The 21024-nt window shown below is 38.1% G+C and overlaps 1 protein-coding gene across 2 annotated transcripts; it reads right to left on the bottom strand.

Moving 5' to 3' along the window:
* Positions 1-3356: 3356 nt before the first annotated feature.
* On the bottom strand, positions 3357-12783 carry LOC113349204 (ankyrin repeat-containing protein At5g02620-like). 2 transcript variants are annotated; one of them, XM_026593136.1, is made up of 8 exons: positions 12325-12783; positions 6205-6699; positions 5767-5916; positions 5455-5574; positions 4731-4778; positions 4114-4553; positions 3750-4016; positions 3595-3663 (listed from the first exon to the last, which is right to left on the bottom strand). In XM_026593136.1, the coding sequence occupies exons 1-8, from the start codon at positions 12686-12688 to the stop codon at positions 3646-3648; spliced, it is 1902 nt and encodes a 633-aa protein (XP_026448921.1). In that variant the 5' UTR covers positions 12689-12783; the 3' UTR covers positions 3595-3645. The 2 variants fall into 2 exon arrangements, with proteins under 2 accessions (XP_026448920.1, XP_026448921.1); XM_026593135.1 differs by having other exon boundaries at positions 3357-4016.
* Positions 12784-21024: the final 8241 nt, after the last annotated feature.

Here is a 21024-nt window from a genome sequence, read left to right as displayed (position 1 = left end):
TGGTACAGCATAAAATTGTAATATTTACTTTAACCATATTTTTTCCTAAGATGTATCAGTTGGGTCTTTATAGTCTTGAGTTATCATTAGAATATTGTAAAGATTGCATGAGTATTTTGTATAATTAAATTGGTGGATTCCGAAACTCCTACTTTTTTTTATTTTGGATAGATATTTATTTTCTTCGTTTTATATGTATTTTCTTAATTCATTTATTTTATATTGTTAGCACAATTTAATGGTAAATTTAGAGATGCCAATTACTCGCTCCGTGTGGAACGAACTCGTATTCTGCATACTATCTCATCGATAGTCGTGCACTTGCAGTATTATAATTAAAATCCCATCACTTTGTCCCTTACCTCTGCCTGTCCTATTCGAAAACTTGATATTAAGAATGCATTTCTCAATGGTTTTCTTATGGAAGAGGTTTATATGAAGCAACCTCCTGGATATACTGATACAAATGATCCTGATCATGTTTATATATGCATAAATCCTTGTATGGCCTCAAACAGGAACCAAGGGCGTGGTATACTTGTCTCAGTGTGTTTCTCCAACAACTTGGCTTTGTTACTTACCGAGCAGATTTTTATTTATTTATTCGTAGTTCTACCATTGAGGTTACTTATCTTCTTGTCTATGTTGACGAAATTATATTAACAGGATCCTCTTCTTCTTATTTGAAACACCTTATTGACACTCTCCACAAAGAATTTTCCCTAAAGGATCTTGGAGAGTTGTCTATTTTTCTCGGTGTTGAAGTTACATAAATAAATGATGATTTGTTTGTTATAGTAATTCGATTGCGGTAAATAAGGATTCGTTGCTCGGACTTGTAAAGATTTAAAAATTAAGATATATACAAAATATATGTCACAAGATCAAGAGGAACCAGGACTCAGGATTCCAATGTGTTTCATATTCAAGTGGCTCAGAAAATAATCCTAGGCGATTATAGCTCAAAATAAAAAAAGTATTAACTCTATCTTTTCCAAATTAGATTCCATAAAATATTACTTGTATATTATAAGCATGGCACATCAAGAATCCCTAGGACTAAGCATGTTCCATCAAACAAAATCACAAGTAATTAATTGAAATCATAAATCAATTAAAATCGGTGCAAAAAATGAATTAAGAATTATTTAAATAACCACATGGCTGGAAAAAAGCTTCCTCCATCATCCCAGTATTGGGGTTTAGCTACTCATAATAATCATGTTCTCAAAATACATACTTGATGCTCAAAATATGATTAAAAGAGTGAAAAATATAAAACAGTGAAACTACAACCCTCTATAAGCGTCCAGAGAAGAACGATACCAGAGAACTGCAGTAAAAGAACGACACTCCGCTGCTGCTGTTGATGCTGCTGAAAATAAGTCTTCCCTGGAGAGTCTGTTCTTCGTGTTCTTCGAGCTTTGTTAATGGCAACAGCAGCAGCAGGTACAATTCCTGCAACTCCTCCTGCGCCTCTCTGCTGGCCTCCCAATCGACCCCTAACTCTTCATCCCCCTTCTATGACATAAAACCAACTATTTATAGGCTTTAAATCCCCTTGAAACTCGATCAAACCCCTTGGAAATCTCCATTATTCTTTACGGGTTGTTTGAAGAATAATCTTCTTCTTGTTGCGTTACAGGCTGTTTCTAGCTATTGTCTCGTCTCAAATATCTTCTAGGACTTTTACCCAACTGTTTTGATGTATATCCCACGCAAGATATCCCATAAATCTCTCAAACTAATCTCAAACCCTAAACAGAAACCGTGTGCACTGTCTTGACTTTGTGTGGATTTTCTGACTTATCCAGCCCAATTATATGGGTCTAATCGCTTCTAACAGGTCCCTTATGTCTTGTAGAGTCCGTGGGTACCAAATTTGCCCATTGAATCGCCTCCTAGGTCGCTCAATTCCTTGATCCAAAACTGTTGACGCTGCTGCCTTTTTTTCCGCCAAAATCCAGTTTTGAAACTTTGAAGATGACTTCCCCCTATCCAGTTCCGGTGTCCCTTTAGTACATGCCCTGAAATGGGGTGCCCCTTAGTAATTAGGTTACCCCTTATCCAAAGTGAGAGTCCGTATAGTAATTTTCTCCCACGAGCGCAAAAACCACTTTTTAGCCAATTTCGCCGCAAAAGCTTATTTCTCCAAAAACACCTACAAAGACATAAAATAACCAAATAAGTACAAAATCGAGCACTAACAATTAAACAATTGGGACAAATTAGACACATAAATGCGTCTATCATTGTTTCTCTCTTAGCGTCGTTATATATAACACTTATTGGAGCGTGCCAATATGCAAGGAGCAAAGACTGTGGGTACTCCTTTTACTACTTATACAGAGTTAAATCCACAAGGTGGCGTTCCTTTCAAAAACCATACAGAATATCGAAGTCTTGTTAGAGGTCTTCACTACTTGTTGATCACACGACCTGAACTTGCCTTATCGATTAATAAAGTTTTTCAGTTTATGCAACATCCTACTGACAAGCATGTTCTTCTTGTCAAGCGAATCCTGCATTATTTACAATGGTATTACTCTCCGACCCTCTTCTTCTTTGAAACTGAATTTTCAATCCTACACGAATACTGATTGGGCCGGTGATCCACTAGTGGTTATTATGTTTACTTAGGATCGAATATCATTTCATGGAGTGATAGAAAGCATAAAATAGTCTCCAAGTCAAGTAATGAGGCTGAATATCGGGGACTTGCTACTGCTACTGCGGAGCTCATATGGATTGAGTTTCTACTCAAAGAACTTCAAGTTCCTGTCTGCACTCCTCCTGTCTTATGGTATGATAATAGTGGTGCTGATCTTAATCTTAATCCAATATTTCATGGTCTTACTAAACATATTGAAATCGATTATCATTTTGTTCGAGAAAGAGTTAAACGTGACCAGTTATTTGTTCGATTTGTCCGTTCTAAGGATCAGGTTGTTGATGTCTTCACTAAACGTCTTTCACGAGATCATTTTTCTTCTCTACGCTCTAAGGTTACTGTTTATGATCATCCACTTAGATCGAGGGAGGGTGTTAGAGAATATGAAACTTATTCTTTATTTTCCCATTACAGTATTATTTTTATATTTATAGTTTTAGTTTAAATTTTTATGTCTTGTATGCCAAGCTATGACAATTATATTCCTTGTATGACAAGTCATGTACATATATAAATAGAGTTTTATGTTCGGTTTTCTCATATTGAATAAACCTATCAAAACCTAATTTTGTCTACCAAATTCCTGTTTGTCCACAATTGTAAGAGAGATGGACTATAACAGAAAAATGAAACAACCAAACATAGGATAGAATCATAGTGAGTACTAATCAGATGTCTTAAATTTTGTCAGAACACTTGCCCAATTTACATAAAAAAAATAAAATTAGTAAAGCATCTTATGTCTACGAAATAGCGCAGGGCGATAAGTAGACCAAGCTATCTCGAAAAACAAATGAAAATGCAAGAATGCAAAAAGGGTGATAGGCACGCAAGCCATTACAGCTAAAGGTATTGGAAACCATCCGAACTTTGGCCCAATTGCAATAGCTAGTGTTGCACTGAAGGCAACCATCATAGTAATTATAGAGAAGAAAAGCGTTGCAAGTCCTATCATCAGTCTTCTAGGCAACGACTCAAGGAAATCTTCCTCTCTGAAACGTGAAGTTAATATCGATAAGAACATAAGAACCGACGTAATTGAAGAGAAGAGCGCTAAGCTGTCTGTTACAGCGAATACCATGAATGAGGCCTCGTGTAAGAAGATTGGGATTCCTTTGTTGTTACTGCCACTTTCATAATTTCCACCGGGTACGGTAAAAGCAGCAGCGAAAACTACAGTAGCGATAAGAGTGGCTACTAGCATACATGATTCAGCTGTACCTTTCATCCAATCCCCCCCTTTCCTCATTAGTTCTTTATGCTGTTCTCTGAATAAAGCTTGGGGAATTTTCCCATCCTTGTTCCTTATTACTTTGTTTATCGGTAAAGAGATCTTTTCTACCTCCTGTACAAATATAATTACAAGTTGTGGTTTCAATAAAGTTGTTCTCCAGTATTGTATTTAGAGCTCGTATATATGATATATGTCAATATTTCCATACCTTATACCATTGCAGCTCTCGTTGCATTTGAAGGGCAACACAAGATACTGAATTCAGTTGAGCAGGGGGTGCTAACTTGGCAGCCAAATGTAGAATAGTGTTACCTGATGTTTCGTCCCTTAAATAAACAAACGTCTTTTTAACCTCATCCATCTCACACACAAGATTAAATATTCTTTCATGACGCTCTTCAATTGCAATCTCAAATAGATTTCGCTTGTTCATTTTAAACCAAACTAGATCGGGGAATGTTTGGATACACTCGGCTACGACTTCAACTGTTCCACTTGTTATAGCCTTGCTCAAAATGTTAGTCGATGTGAGAATTTCCGATATTTCTGAATAACTAACTTCAGAGATTTGTTCACAAATGCATTTAACCAAATCTAAGGCTTGCTTATGCATCAACTTTTTTTTGTAGACCTTTTTGCTTCCTGGAACTGAGGAAATCAAACTCAAGTTATACATGAGAAATACACTAAGCAGATTATTAATGGTAAGAGGTTTCTTGTAGAAGTTTTCATTTTTGTGGCATTGTAAGCAGCATATGCTTGAAGACAATAAGGAGTCTAATATACATGTGAACTAATGCAACATTGTTAATGTATAGTATATACCTAGTTGTGTTACACCTTGCCACAACACACCTTTCGTTGATTGGATCACTGCAATAAAAACCAAACATTTATACGGTTTTCAAAGTGTGTAGATAACTAAACAACATCAAGAGAAACTAGCAAGTCCATTAAAACTTCGATAAATTAGTAGCTTTAGGACTGCTAAATTCTATCAATTTAGTGAAGTATTAATTTATCGATAAATGAATGAGTTATTAACATATGAACATGGCTAAATTAAGTTTTAAAGGTAAGTTTGTGGACCGTTTTCCTATAATAACAAGTAAATGGATATGTTAATTTCAATTCAAATTCATTTATGGCATAATATCTGATAATATATTGCATATTATGTGTGTAAATATAGATACTTTGATGTTATAATTAAAACAACAAGAAGAACATAACAAAATCATTCCGGAACTTCTTAAGAGACTACAACATATTTGAGATAAAGTCCTATGTTATATAAATGTGAACAAGAAACAAAAGACTTTGGATTCCTATTTTCATAAGATATCATAATGTAGTGCACTGATTATTAATTTATATATTAGTTGGGCCTAATGGAAGTTTAAATTTTTTATTATCTTATAAATTTAACGGGGTTATTAATTTAACACAATGATCCAAGTCGGTACTGACAAATGATATTATTTTAACGAAATTATTAATTTATCACGGATTAATTTAATAAAGTTCTATTGTAAGAGTTTTTCCATACCTTCAGTAAAGTAGGTTAAAGAGGGAAACTTGTTCATTATGGATTTTCTTCCTCTGGTTGTTGGGAGGTCAGTGCCTTCTCCAGAGATGAGAGGAGATACATGCAAGTCCACGTCGATATCTGTGCCACCACATATCTACATTCTTAGTGTGTAAAAAAACAAAAAAAAACATGAAAAACGAAGAAAAAAAGTTGCATGGCCTTTTCCAAGCCCTTGGCCAGATGCCCTCTCTTGGAGGTCACGTTATAGACTTGATCACCAAGTTTTTGGTGGTGACTTGATAAATATATGTGTGCAGGAAGAGTGATTACATGGATAGATGAAGCGTTGCCATGTAGTTAGTTGGCTTCCACTTTGAAATGCATATGACATCTCGGCCAATACTTCTAATGCACAAATACCATGTTTATCTTTGTCTGTTGCCAAATTTGGATACTCCTCGATCAGTTTTTTGGCAATTCCTGTGACAAGAAATATGGATATGTTATAAGTATACATTGTTTGGTGTATGTGTACGTAAAATTTATGTTTCCTCAAAGTCTAACAACATAAGAATTATGGAAAACAACCACTTCTTGTTGAATGAATTCAACAATAAACTTGTCCTAAGTTCATCACTTACTAGACCAATTAGTCAGTTTCAGGTCATGCATGTACCACCTATACTGATCAGACCGATACGACAAACCATAGAGTGTGCCAGCTAGTGACATTTGTAAGAATAAAGACATTCAGTTTGAAAACCTTACCGTGGCGGCCTGCTCTAGTTATAGTGCAAATAAGTTCACCACCAGCACGACCGTAGAATGGACTACGATTGTTGTGTTTAGTGACACTCAAAAGATACTCCATCATCTCCTTTTGTTTATATGATGAACAATAAGCAGCACTTGACAACGGGATCCATCCATTTTTATTACGTATTTGGGGCAAGTTCGGGTTCTTTTCCACCATGACTCGAGCGGCTTGGATATTTCCAGCTATTGCAGCAGTGTGAAGAGCCGTATCACCATTGTTCATTTCTTTAATTTCCAGGTCTCTCGCTGACATTTGCCATACCAGCTTCTCTACGAAGTCCGTGTGCCCTGATCTTATAGCTACATGTAATGCGGTCTCAGATGATTTTGTGATACCTGCCGTAATCGCCTCTGCATCCGCTTGGAAGAACTCCTTAGCTTTATTCAGGTCACCTTTTATCACTAATTTATATAATTTCAAGTATTTCAGGGGTCTCCTTTTGTTTCCTGAATAACATTCCAAATCAAAGATTATGCTTGTAGTTGGTCAAGAAAATGATATTAATAGTGGATAATTGCTCTGCGAATCGGGCGACCAAAATTATGCCGACCCAGTGAAAAAAAGTTCTTCAATGTGTTTGATTAATCCTTACTCTGTTATTTTTCTTTGGTTCCTCTATGCTTAACTTTATTCTGTCTATTGCATTAGAATGTTTTTAATATTTTTTTATAAGTTTTTAAAATCTTATGCTGGAAAATTTTGATTTTATCTATTTTCTTCTTGAAAAAAAAAACTAGGATTTCATCTTTCTTCATGAGTTTCTAACGTTCTTGTTTCTCCATGATGTGTTTATAGTTTGACCTATCTCTAATGGCGATTGCCTATATATTTGTTGTGATCGTATCGTTAGCTGAGTATATCTTCAAGCTTTTGCTTACAAAAATGTCCCGTGTTGGTAGTAATGATAAATCTGTTGTAATGTGGAATGAGTTTCAGCTCTGTTTCGAATCGCTCAGTCAAAGTTCAATTTTATCCCGCTTTTTTGCCAATTCAAAAAATTTCAAACTCCGCTATATCATTTGTAGACGGAAAGTCAGTTTCCTATTTATTTAGTATTAGTCAGCAACCAACTGTTTTACTTGCTATACAATTAGATTTCCTCAATACTCTAGTTTCCAAAGTTATAGACAGAATATATCTTTATATTCATGTCACTTATTTTGTTAGAACCCTAATACTCATATTAACATGAATCCATCCCCCTTCTCCCGTCAGTCCCATCTTCAATATAACAATACTGACAATATGGAAGAAGGAAGCTCCAGTCAAGTGGGTGATTTAGTCAATAAGTTTAAGCATACTACTTTTAGATCTTGGCGACTCTAATGAGGTTGTGATCCTTCATCAAGAAAATAACAGCTTAGAGGAAGAAGAAACTAATTGGGAGGCTAGTTCTATTGGGAAAGTAATTATGGAGGGAAAAATGAATTTCCAATCAGTTGAGAAATAAATTAGCTTCACTTGGCCTTTTATGGATTCAGAAGATGCGAAGATTGTTGAAGTTGAACCAAATATGATGATCTTCAAGGTTAGCAAATGGGATCTCTTGAATACATTTATTGAACAAAGGCCTTGGATCATCAATAAACACCTGCTACTGGTCCATGATTATATACCAAGAATGATCTACCCTGAAAAACATTGGGGTTTTCAGCAATTTTGGATTCAACTTAAATATTTATTACCTGAACATATGAACGTTGCTTTTGTTACCAAGATGGGGGGAGGTTATGGGAGAATTCACAGGAATTGAACCTAAAGATGCCATTCCGGTGAGTTGTGACCCTGTGAAAGTCTGTGTTAACATAGACCTTTCAATGCCTTTAAGAAGGGGAGTCAAATGTATTATCAATGCAGGAATTATCTGGAGGCAGAAATTTTTCTATGAAAGACAACCCAGTGGTATCTGTACTGATTGTTATGTCATCAATCATTCTAAAGGGGCTTGTAAAGATGATGCTAATTATATACTCAAAGCTCATGAGAAACCTTTTTTTTTTTTGGAAAGGTCAATAACATCAGGAAAAACATTACAACAGTTTCTGCAAATGATGCTTCTCCTATTTCCAAGAACAACACTAAAAAGTTTGTTAAAACCACTGTTTTTGTCACTATTTTGAGACTAAACTTGAAGAAATTAAGTTACAACCTTTATTAATGACATATAATTTTCCTAATATAAGATTTCTTCAGCCAGAAGGCCTTTATGGTGGCCTTGTTTTAGCTGTGAAATTCTTGGTTGTGAAGATAATATGATTCATGCTTTAATTCAAGATGATCCAAGTCAACCTGAGTGAGTTCTTTCATGCATGTATGGTTACTGTAATCCTTCAAAAAAGAAAAAACAGTGGAATTTCATCGAGGAGTTGAGTAAGAATATGAGACATGCATATTAATGGGTGATCTGAATATTCATCTTATTACTTCTAATACTTCTACTTCTTCTTCAAGTGATGGATGGGATACTTCTGTGCTTCATTTTATTGGTCCGGAAGATATTAGTTTTATTTGCGAAGAACACACTTGGACAAGTAATAATCTTGTTACATGTTAGAGAAGATCTAGAATTGATATGGTATTGGGTAATGCTAAATGGAATACTTAATTTCCGAACTCTAAGAAGTTCATAGTTCTGCATCTTTTAAACTCTTCAAAAAAATTGCAAACATAGAAGGATTGCTCTTTCTAGATGGAACAGAAATCACTTTAGTGACATTCATCAAAAAAATGGATATACTTTAACAACATTTATTTGAGGTGCAACAACTACCTCATTTTCCAGAGAATACTTCCAGAGCTTTTGAAATTAATGAAGGACTCAAGAAGTGGCATCAAATTCATCATGACTTCCACAAAAAAAATCAAGAGATAATTTATTAAAAGATATGTAAAATAATACTAAGTATTTACATACTTTAACAAAAAGAAAGAGAGATAGAAAAAAATTTGACTCCTTGAAAGATACGAATGGTAATTGGTTACATTATAGAGATGATATATCCAAATTATTAACTGATCATTTCAAAGAAATAGGTACTTCCACATCACCTGTTATTCAATAAAAAATTTATAATCGCATTCCTCTAATTGTCACCGATGAAGAGAATAGTATACATATGTCTCCACCAACTGATGAGGAAATTCTTAGTACCTTAAAAGGATGGAAAATTGGTCAGCTCCAAGACCAGAAGGGTTTCAAGCTGGTTTCTACAACTCAGAATGGAGTATTGTTGGACCAGAGGTTTGTGAAATGGTTAAAAGTTTATTCTCTTCAGGATTTATGCTTCAATATATGAACAAGATTTACATATCTCTCATTCCTAAAACTAAAAACTTACGACTCCTTCTGACTTTAGGCCTATTGGTCTGTAGTACTTCATAAAAAATTATACCCAAGATTATGGTCAGCGGGATGAAGCCTCTCATTTCTTAAATTGTTTCTCCTTATCAATCAACCTATGTATCTGGTAGGTTGATCAATGACAACACTATTATTGCTCATGAGCCAATTCACCCTATGAGGAAAAAACAGGGTGAAAGTGGTTGGCTTGCTCTCAAAGTGGATATGTCTAAAGCATTTGATAGGTTATAATGGACTTTTCTTCATAAATTCCTTTCAAGTTTTGGTTTTTCAGAAGAATGAAATCAATTAATCCAATGCATTAGTACTACTTATTTATCAATTCTTCTCAATGGATCACCTTGTTCTGAGATCCATTGTCTGCATATTTATTTATTTTATTTATGGAATGGCTCTCAAGAACACTTACAGCTTGCTCATCATTCAAAGGAAATCAAAGGCATCAAAGCTGCCAGAGGAGCTCCTCCTATTAATTATTAGTTTTTACAGATGATTGTCTTATTTTTATAAGTTAATTTAACCAGTGTGAATAATTTATTGCATGTAATGCAAGACTTTAGTTCACAATCTGGTCAAGTCATTAATTTTGACAAATCTTCCATTTTGTTCAGCAACAATATGGATCCCGATGTGTATGATACTCTCGGAAACATCCTTGGTGTTAAATATATGGACAAGAAGGAAAAATATCTTGGTTCTCCTTTACTTGTTGGCAAACCTAAAGTGAACTCCTTTGAAGAAGTGAACATTGCTTTTGAAAGAAGATTATCTAACTGATAAGGAATCAACTTATGTCGAACAGGAAGAACACCTATGGTTAAAGCTGTACTCAACTATGTACCTATGTATTAGATGAGCACATTTAAGATGCCAAAGAACTTAATCAAAAAACTTGACTCTCAGCAGAGACAAATTTGGTGGGCTATAAAAATAACAAGGGTACTAAATTCATTGCTTGGCAGAAGCCTTGCATCCCCAAAGATTTGGGTGGTTTTGCTTTTAGAGATTTGGAAATGATTAATCATGCTCTTCTCACTAAATTAGCATGGAGGATTTGTTTTCATTAATATCAGTTGGTTAATCTAATTTTCAAAGCTAAATATTTCATGAATGAAGATTTCCCACATATTAGTAAGAAGAAAAATAATACTTCTTGGATTTAGAGAGGCACAAAAACTGGTATATCTGTGCTTCTAGCTAATTACAACATAGAGACTAATAATGGGAGAAAAACTAGAATTTGGTATGATAACTGGATTATTGGACTTGAAACTAAACCAAGTCCAAACTGCCCTACTCATCTCTCATATATTCTGGTAAGTAAGCTAATGATTCTTAATTCTTCTTCTTGGAATATTTCATTGCTTCAAGATCTCTTCTCCACTGATGTAGTTAACAGGATCAAGAATGATTATTACACCCACTGAATAAGATGTCATCAAATGGAAGTCTACCAAAGATGGTGTTTTCACTGTTAAAAGTGCTTATAACAAATTGGTTGAGAACAAAGTTACCAATCAAGCTGCACTTAATAATGTTCCTAAAGGTACTTGGAAGGCTTTGTGGAAAATGGAACTTCCACACATGAACAAGTTATTCATTTGGAAATTTCTTAAGGGAATTGTTCTTGCTAGACTGAGACTTCTATTCACAATAGTTCCAAGTATACTCAATGTTGTATATGGAACAATGATGAAGAATCTCTCTATCATCTGTTAATCAGTTGTTCTCATGCTAGAGATGTTTGGAGAATGGTCAATATTGATGTTGATCAAGTTAGGGCAAACTAGTCTTGGATTGGATGTTTTCTTGGTTTAATAACATACATAAAGTTGGAGTGAGTGACCAAAATTTGTGGAGAAATACTCTCATGGTTGGTTGGTGGGTCATTTGGATAGAAAAATGTGAATGCATCTTCCAGGATAAAACTCTCAACCCTTCTTGCACTGTTTCTAAAATTACTTATCATTTGCATAACTTCAATATGTCTATAAATCATGTTGATACTACTCTAAACAATGATTCAGTAGTCAGACAGGAAGATCCTTTGATCTTACAAGCTTATGTAGATGTCTCATTGAATAATGTTATAATGAGATTGGCACTGGTATGGTGCTCATTTCCATTGCAGGACAAAATGCAGCCGGAGTGATGGATTCTGAGGTTGGGAGTGCATGGTAATGTTGGAGGCTTTAAAATGGATTAAAAACTTGAAGATTGATAGCATTCACCTGGTAGCAGATGCGGAAGTTGTTGCTAACTCTATTACCACTGACAGTGACAATATCTATGTCAGATGGGAGAATAATAAGATCCTTAGAGAAATCGAACTTATTTTATCTTTTTTTTTCTAGTTGGAAAATTTGTTATGTAAAAAGGGATGGCAATCAGTTAGCAGATGCCATTTCTAAGAGAGTAAGGTCTGATAAACTCTGTGTAGAAGAGTAAAATGATTATTCACCATGGATGGTCAGTTTGTTATCAAGGCACTCTTTGCCTGAACCTCACTAGATCTTAATAGAAAATTTCTTTATCAAAAAAAAAAAAAAGATTATGCTTCTAATTCAAGGTTTTTAAATTTGATCCTGACCTTGTTAGAATCATGATCAAAATTAAGAGTGCTTTTCGATAAAAAAAAAGTATCCATACTCTTAATAACCATAAACTAAATTAGCATAGAAGTAACTAAACAAATTTTTATTACACATACCTGAGTATGGTCTGTACAAGTGCCGTAACGGGCCCGGAACAGGCGGGGGAGCAGGAGGCAATTGTGTAGGAGACTTGGGAGCAGGAGTCCATCGAGTAGTAGGAGATTCGCAAAGCCGCTGCCAGTTGTTGCAGCAAAATCTAGTGGGAGGGGGAGGAGGAGGGGGAGGAGGCGGAGGAGGTGAATTTGAATATGAATGGGCCTGGGGACATTGGCGATGCCACTGCCAGTTTTTATGCCAAGATCTAGTGGGAGGGAGAGGCGGAGGCGGAGGTGGTGAACAGGCAACGAGACAGGGTGGAAGCTCTGGGGAAGAGAGCGATGGATCTTCATTTCTGGCTGAAGTGCCTAAAGTAGTTGCCATTTCAGCTGCTCCTGATAAAAGAAATTCTAGCTAGCTTGTTTTCTTCTTTGGTTGTCATAACACTGCCGAAATGCATATATAGAGAGAACTTCTGACACTCATCCGGACAACACGACGACGAAGAAGACTTTCATGAGTATCAATTAAGAGAAGAAATTAAACCGCGACAACTTAATTACTAATAAATTACAATTGATGAGTTTGTTGGATGTTCACACAGATGCATGATAGAGATTAATTCGTGGTTGACTGACTAGTAAAGAAAAGAAGTACTAGTAAGAAAAAGTTGTTCGGATATTTTCTTGCACAATACAGCTACAAAGTGGTTGTGGAATGTGGATAATATTTTAGATGAACCATATTATATCTGGGTGAACTTTGCCGAATCCTTTAAAGTGGTTGGGAATATGCATGTACATTGAGATCGCATTTGTATAAAGAAATTTTGATTATCATCAAGATATTTTTTGTACCGACCGAGCGAAATGAGGGAGGATTTTTATATGGCCACTTTTTTGTAAAATCTAAGTGATCAATTGACACAAAAAGATTAGAAATGCTTCGGGCTGAAAAATCAAAAATGTCCCTCCCTAGTACTATAATAGACCTACTCCTACTGCTAATGGGTCAAATTTGTCTTTTGAAATGGGAACTGCAGAATGGACGACTTTTTGTTTGAACAAGCAATGATTAAATATGTGATGTGTTCATCGACTGGAGAACTAGGTGTAAAATCGGAAATGCCAACCCTTGATATGAAACTGGTTTATGACATTCACAGTCAGTCTAAATTAAATTAATTGTATTGTTAAAAAAAAATCCCAAAATTTATGAATGTTATCTCGGTAGGTATAGAATTGTTGAGCAGTGGTCAATTCTTAAAATGTGAACGGAGTGTAGAGAAATGACCTGAGTATTTTACAATGTGAATCTCCCAAATGAACATGTAGAGGTCAAAAATGCAGAAGTGGTCAAGTTGAAATTACATCACTTAACCTAGTAAATAGCTCCTTGACAAGCACTCTCCAACTAAGTCAACAACCAATTTAGTAGTCTCTTGATAAGGGCAGTTTAACAAAGTCTATGACTGCTAAAATTTGGTGAATTATGGGCCAGTTTGTTCTACAGTAGTAAGATTGGTAGTTCTGTTGAAATCAAGATATTCTGTTGGGAAATGTGGCAACCATTTTTCTTCTTTTGAAAGAGAAAATGGGGACAACTGTTTTAGCTTTAAGAAAAATCAAGAAATCATTATGATGGAGCCAAAATACACAAATATTAGATCATCGAGAGTTTTCACCGGTGTGGACAAGTGGTTTTCACCAAAAACCATACTCCCATTATGGTGCCCAATGAAAGCCGGTGTAGTATAACATTTCTAGGATAGTTTACATAATATCTAGACCAAGATAGCTTAATTTGTAAACAAAGATTATATTTGTAAATTCATTTCTACTCTCTAATACTTAAGAAAATATCTAAGAGAGAGAAAGAGACGAGATTTTTTTTTATCCTTATCTTCTTCTTCCCCAAAAAACTAGATCTCTAGAGTTCCCAAAAAACTCTTTAATGAAGTCTATGTAAACCAAATAATTATTAGTGAAGAACAATGAATACAAGTGTGAGTGTAGCTATGGATTTTCCGTAGTTACATTTTGGCGCTAGAAACATGAATTAAGCGGAAAGACTAGCAAAGAGGTGGATAAAAGGACGGATTTCAGAACGAGGTAAACGATGAAGGGAAAGGTGAGGCAGACGAAATCACAAATGGTGTTGAGAAGGAGTAAACGATTGGAGGCTCGGGATCAGGAGGTAAATGACGATATATTGGTGAAGGATGAAAGACGAAGGACCATGATACAAGGGAAACGCAGATCGAAAGTGAACGCCGGGACTGTGGAGAAACCTAGTCAGATTGTGAAAGCCGGGACTACTGCGAAGAAGGAAATGAACCGAGAAAAGGCGGAGGCAAACTATGACGAGGAGGATGAGGTATCGGAAGAACTGGGTGAAACCCCTAATCAGGAGGAAGATGACTCGCGAGGAGATGGAAGAGAATATCGGAGAAGAAAACATGACGTTGGACCAGTTAAGGGAGACGCTTCACCGTGAACGAGAACGGGACCGGGACTTGGCGGAACAGCAGGTGCAGTTGGTAAGACATAATGCTAGGTTGAGGCAACAAAACCGACAACTTAACGAAAACGTGGAGATGAATGCCATAGATTCGGAAGGAAACACTGTATCTTCGGAGGAAGATGAACTACGGCGAAGGAGATATGACCACGAGGAAGATGGAGGAGGACAAAGTAAATCCGACGAGGTAAGTAAAGCCGACGAGGTAAAGCCGACGACTAAAATCCGAGGTGGAAATCACTTCAACAAAATGAAGGGAAGAAATCAGAGCGCATAGAAGATAGTCCCGGCGAATTCCAATCGTGAAAGAACGCACAGAAGATACCAAAGATGATGAAGTAACGAATGCTTAATCAGGAAGATTGAGGAACAGTACAAATACCATGAAGTCATATTTCATTTCACAAATTAGAGGCAGAATAGTCGGCGAGAAGTGGTGTTATACGAGCAGCAGAAGTTGGCACATACGACCAAGGGTTTGTATTGGGAGATGCAGAACACGGGTTCGAGTCTCACTTCGGACAGAGTTTTTGCTTCGTGAACATTTGCAAATATTCACTTTGTGGAAGCATTCACTTCGTAAACATTTGCTTCGTGAATATTTACCTCGTGGGACTAAAGCTTTGTGGATGCGGAGAACATACCTCGTGGAGGAGAGCTACCTCGTGGATGGAAGCTATTTCGTGGGACAAAAGCTATCTCGTGGAATCAAAGCTACCTCATGGAATACCCAAAGACAGAAGATGAGAGGAAAAGGATACTCCGTGAGGATCAAGAAGAGGACGACGGTTAAAAGGGAGTACTCTTTCTTATTTATCTTTGACTTTAAAATTTGTTGCAGGGATGATCAGTTATGATTTGATGAAAGAAGGCCACAACCGTCGATGTGATAAATCATTGGCGAAGTGGAAGAAAGAACGATGGCAGTACCGGATAGGAAACGTGCAAAGCCGTCGATGTGATAAAATTTACTTCGTCATGAGGAGATAAACCAAGTTCCGACAAATATACTTCGTCACGAAGAGAAGAAGAGAAAATGGCTCGTCGATTACTCGACAGGGCAGGCACATCAACGGAAAAGAGATACGAACATAAAGACGCAGTGGAGACAACACGACAGACTAGCAAGACAGGAAGACGCACTGACGTTGCAAAACCGCAAACTTAACGAAGAAAGAGGGACGAACGGTCTCGCTGGGAGGAAGGGAACCACGTACTATCAAAGAAAAAACTAGGTACTTAAATGGAGTCACCTGTATGGCCTTGTTTGCCATACATAGATATTGCTTAATGGGCGCCACAAAAACGAAGGTATGAAGGAGAAAGGAGACGTGAGGACGAATGGAAGCATGACAAGGAAAGGAGGAGCATTACCAAAGATGAATCCAGAAGGTATAAGCTGCGAAGTAAAAACAACATCCAAATCATCTTTTCATGGAATAGAGAAGGAAAGCATGGGACGAGACAAAGCCAACGAAGAAGAAAGGTCAAAGCCAACGAAGTAACGCAACTAACGAGAACTCGTGTGGTCAAAGTTGCTCTTGGAACGAGGGATATAGACGAAGCTTACTTCAACGAGGAACTCAGCTCCAGCGAAGTGATAACAATAAAGTACTCTAACTTCGTGACCTGATCCATCTTACTTCAAGGGTGACCGCGAAGTAAATTTAATCGAAGATGAATTCGCCAGAGCATCATCAACAACATCACCAAATTTACTTCGTAGCGGATACTCCGTGAAAGGGAAGATTATGAAAGAAGTGATGGCAATAAGGTTCCGATCTAGCTCAGACGCAGCAAGTCAGTTCACACGGACATACGAAATGCATGAACTTACCCTGGAAATCACCAGCAAGGGTACAAATCATTTCAGATAAATCAGCACCGATGGCCACGAGTAACAAAATCGAAAGGGGAAAGTCGGTGATCCCAATCTCGTTAGGATTGTGTACGAGGTCACTGTTACCAGAGACGACGGAATCAACTCACGAAGAGACGGGTCACGGGAGAGAATGATGATAAGGACGACGGAAGGAGATGGATGAATTTCCGTAGTTGCAAATTCGAATGTGACTGACGAAGTGGCAAGTTGACGAACTAGATGTCGTGTTAAGTCTTGGCGGATGAATCTCGTGGGATTGGAAGGCTCGTGAAATTGTTGTACCAACGAAGTGATCTTTGCTGGAGCTGATTACGAAGTGAACTGACGAGATGGTGATCAAAGGAGAACTATAAAACTTTGGAAAAGAATCGAAGACAAGCAGCACCAGCTAGTAAAGCCGAGATGATAGGAGGAAGCGTTGCCATCTCGCGGAAGTGGAAGAAATGGCCTCTCAACTATAAGACCTTCGAGTGAAGAGAAAAGGAGTAAGGGAAGCGTGACGAAGCACTCACGAGGAAGCGGCTTATTTCGTCAACAGATTGAACAACCCTGCCCAATGAGCAAGAGAAGAAGATGAGAGACCCGAGATTGGTTCGACTAAGTTTCCCCAACCAATATTGACAAAGCCTTGATAGAACACGAAGTGATCAATGGCCTAAAACGAAGAAGTAGTGATGTCGTGGACAGCCCGCATGAAAGCTAGAGCCGTTCGTAGCGTGGGATTTTACGAAGAATTATCTTCAGTTCGTAAGGATATATTCAAAAGGAACGAACCACAGAGAGGAAAAGTGAGCCAATAGCAAGGGAGAAAAGTTGTAGCCGAGAGCCGACGATGAGCAATGGAGAACGACATAATTCCAAACATACGAATGGAGCTGATTGCAAACCTTAACCAGCTAGCCAGTAAAAGAAACATGTACTACTGCGAACAAGGGAGCAACCATGGTTGGCAGAGCATTAATGGATGATGCCAAGGCGGAAGGGCTGAGCGCGAAGTTGCAAAAACTTGGATGTTGTCTCATGTGCCAGCAACAAAATTTTCATCGCAACAAGATAAGCTTATACTCGGAAAAGCACAGCAGCCATACAAAGCAACAAGCATGAACAATATCCAAAGATTAAGAGAAGAAAGAAAAATAAGACCCAAAATAAACAAAGAAGAAAAGAGAAAAGGTAAGTAGGAGGCAAATAAGATCCACGAAACGGTTTAAGAGAAACCTTAAAACCTTCGCCTAGGAAGGCTGGGAATCCATGGCGTGCACCCTAGTTCGCACGAAAGTGTAAGAGACAAAGTCCTAACGTGCGACGTGAACAACTCTCAGACAGAAATCTAGGGGCAATGAAAAGACCTATCCGCTGAGGGTCCCTTTTACGATGACCTTCGGTAAGAGGTGCAGAAATATGACCAAGGCGCCAACGTATTCGGTTGAGCTGCGGGTGCCTGGGACGTCTGGAGCGTTACCGTCCATGTCCGTCTGGCAAGTCTTGGCTACGATGCACACGGTCCCAAAGAAACCTCACTTAGGGTGTGACTTCGTAACCAATAGCCACATCGGTGAAAGGGATAAAAAGTCACGAAAACAACTGACTGTCGTAATAACCGGATGAGAGGAGACCAACATGCATGTTAGGGTTAACCTCCTTGAAGGGGAAATCAGGGTCAACATAAAGGGACGGCACCCTCCAGAGTCGTGACCAAAAAAGACAGCAATATCATGGGGTTATTATTCATGGGAATAATTAGGCCTGTCGTATTGTCGCGAAGTAAGACCTCAATAGAAAATGTTAAGGCGAGGTTGATGGATCGTTATTCGCAAGAATAACGAGCACCTTAGATTTCGTCGACTTAAGACCCTTAATGACAGGGTGGGGCGCAATAAGACCTTAACTAGGAGGGGCAATAAGACCTCATAGAGCAGCAAGGGAAACAAAATATGTTCAAGAGGCAAAAGAAAGAAAGAAAACAAAAGAAAAAGAAAGGAAAGAAAGAAAATGAAGTCGTGGATGGAGCGAACTGGAAGCAAAAGCGAAATCGATGGGGCAAAGAAAATGGGAATGAAAGGAACAATGATACAACACGAATCAAGATCCAAACAAAGCGAAGATCAATGGATGAACGAAAAACCAAAATCATGCAACGAGGAACCAAAAAAAACACGAAACGAGACCAATACCTTCAAGACTTAACGAACGTAAGGCGGAGGCGACAAAGGAGCACTATATTACTTTTTCTTTGGATAGCTTAAGTTCCTTCATCCACCAAAGAAAAAGGAGGCACACATATAGCGAAAAAGGGAGATATGCTCACGAGGACGACGATGAAAGGCGGAGATACGAAGATAAAACGAAAGGCAACACGAAATAAATCGGAGACACGAGGAAGAGCTACGACGAGGAGAAGGAAGGCCTGACAAAGTGAGAGGAAAATGTCGCGCAGAAAATGAAGGAAACTTGAACCAGGAGGTCTTGGAGGAACTTCGAGATATGAGGACTGGGAGGAGCAATTCGCGAAGAGGTGGTACAGATCAAGCGGTTGGAGGCTCGGAGAAAAGGAAGGACATCAGTGGGAGGGGAAGGACAAGAACCATAAGACGACGAAAGAACAAGCCGAGCGAAGAAAATGAATCCATGAAGAAACCTGTCTGAATCATGAAAGCCAGGGATGTTGCAGAAGAGGGGACGAATCAAGAAGATGAGGATGAGGATGATGTTGATAAGGATATGACATCGAAAGAACCAAGTAAGACACCCCGTCGAGTAAGGTACCAACCGGAAAAGCAAGATGGAATGGCAAAACGAGGCGACCGGATGACACAACAAGGGAATGAACACTACAACGAAGTGGTGATGGGAATCTCGCAAGAAGGAGATACAAATTCAGAAACGATAACGGCTTCTTCCCAAAAACGAATCATATATCAAAGGAAAGGACCTTATGAAGATTACGAGGAAGAAGACGAACGAGGAATGCAGAGGAAAAGGCTACTAGAAGGATATGACCGGGAGAGAGACCTAAGAATACATCTAGTGGAGGCGAGATACGAAAATTATAGGCTAAGATGCGAAGAAGGAAGAAGGCGCGAGGATGAGAGCAAACGAAATAAACGATAAATAAGCATTGGCGAGACAAGATAAGAGAATGTGGATCACGAAATATTACATGAGCTACGGAGATTGGGGGTACAAGTGGAGTGGAAATCTCACGGAGGAAAAATGAGTCGCAATGGACGAAGGAGGAAGGCGTGCCAGCCACTCTGACCCATGCAGGGTTGGAAATAACACTGGGGGAGAGCTGAGACAGGATGACCAAAACCAAGGCGGGTCACTGCGAAGAGACTGAAAGTCGCGAGGTGATGAGGTTGGTAGTCACCAGACTAAGAGTATAAAGCCAACGAAGCAGGGATTGAACATGATAGCATGGACGGAGTTAAAACTCCCGAGGCTCAACACGACTGTGGAGAGAAGTAGTACTGATGGAGGAAATCCCGGTGCTGCCGAATTCGGGAAGAGAACCTACTCCGGGGACTAGGAGTCATGAGTTCTACAGATATCACTGTTTTTACGGACACCATACAAACAGTTGCAGGAGTATCATGAGGAATACATAGCCCTGGAGGAAAAGCTGAGGAAAGTTAGCGAGGTTGTGCCGATCCCGACAGAAGAATGAACTTCTCGGATCTTATTGAGGAAGATACGCGTTGTGGAAGACGACTTAATATACGAAAAAGGGGAGCCGTCGAACGTAATCTCTGCGAAGTGGGTAGATGTGTCGAGTAGAGATCAGGATTGGATTGATCAAAATCTTAAGCATGAGGAGTCAAGACGAAGGAATTATGATCCACGAAATAATAACGCATGAATCAACAACCAAACATATAAGGGAAAAATAAAAGAGAATCAATGAATGGTCCCAACAACAACTCATGATCTTCAGCAACAAGATCAAGAAAGGGTGCATCTATATAACAACGAAGTTCGGGACTTCGCAAAAGAATAAGAGGCGAGTATATACTTTTCAATTAATTATTCTTTCGCTCGTTCCTTCATCAACAAAGGTCAAAGTCATCCACTCATGCAACACACGTCTCGCTCCAAGGACTATACCAAAACGGATTTTTCCTTAAGGATCGCTCTCCAAGCAATACTCAAGGAAAAAAGGGAAAAATGTAGACACCAAAAACCATACTCGACATGTGGTGCCCGATGAAAGCCGGTGTAGTATAACATTCCTAGGATAGTTTACATAATATCTAGACCAGATAGCTTAGCTTGTAAGTAAAGGTTATATTTGTAAATTCATTTCTATTCTCTAGTACTT

The sequence above is a fragment of the Papaver somniferum genome, chromosome 2 (assembly GCF_003573695.1).
Source record: "Papaver somniferum cultivar HN1 chromosome 2, ASM357369v1, whole genome shotgun sequence".
In the NCBI taxonomy this organism is placed as follows: domain Eukaryota; kingdom Viridiplantae; phylum Streptophyta; class Magnoliopsida; order Ranunculales; family Papaveraceae; genus Papaver; species Papaver somniferum.
The sequence above is the reverse complement of the archived record's forward strand: the minus strand, read 5'-3'. Positions and strand labels throughout refer to the sequence as shown.

What these genes read in the sequence shown, in the direction of transcription:
- LOC113349204 (XM_026593135.1), bottom strand. Translation starts at nt 12,688, where the DNA reads ATGGCAACTACTTTAGGCACTTCAGCCAGAAATGAAGATCCATCGCTC. An exon ending in CTTGTACAGACCATACTCAG is followed by an intron (nt 6,700 to 12,324) that starts GTATGTGTAATA and finishes AATGTTATTCAG; the next exon opens with GAAACAAAAGGAGACCCCTG. An exon ending in GCAACGCTTCATCTATCCAT is followed by an intron (nt 5,575 to 5,766) that starts GTAATCACTCTT and finishes GTGGTGGCACAG; the next exon opens with ATATCGACGTGGACTTGCAT.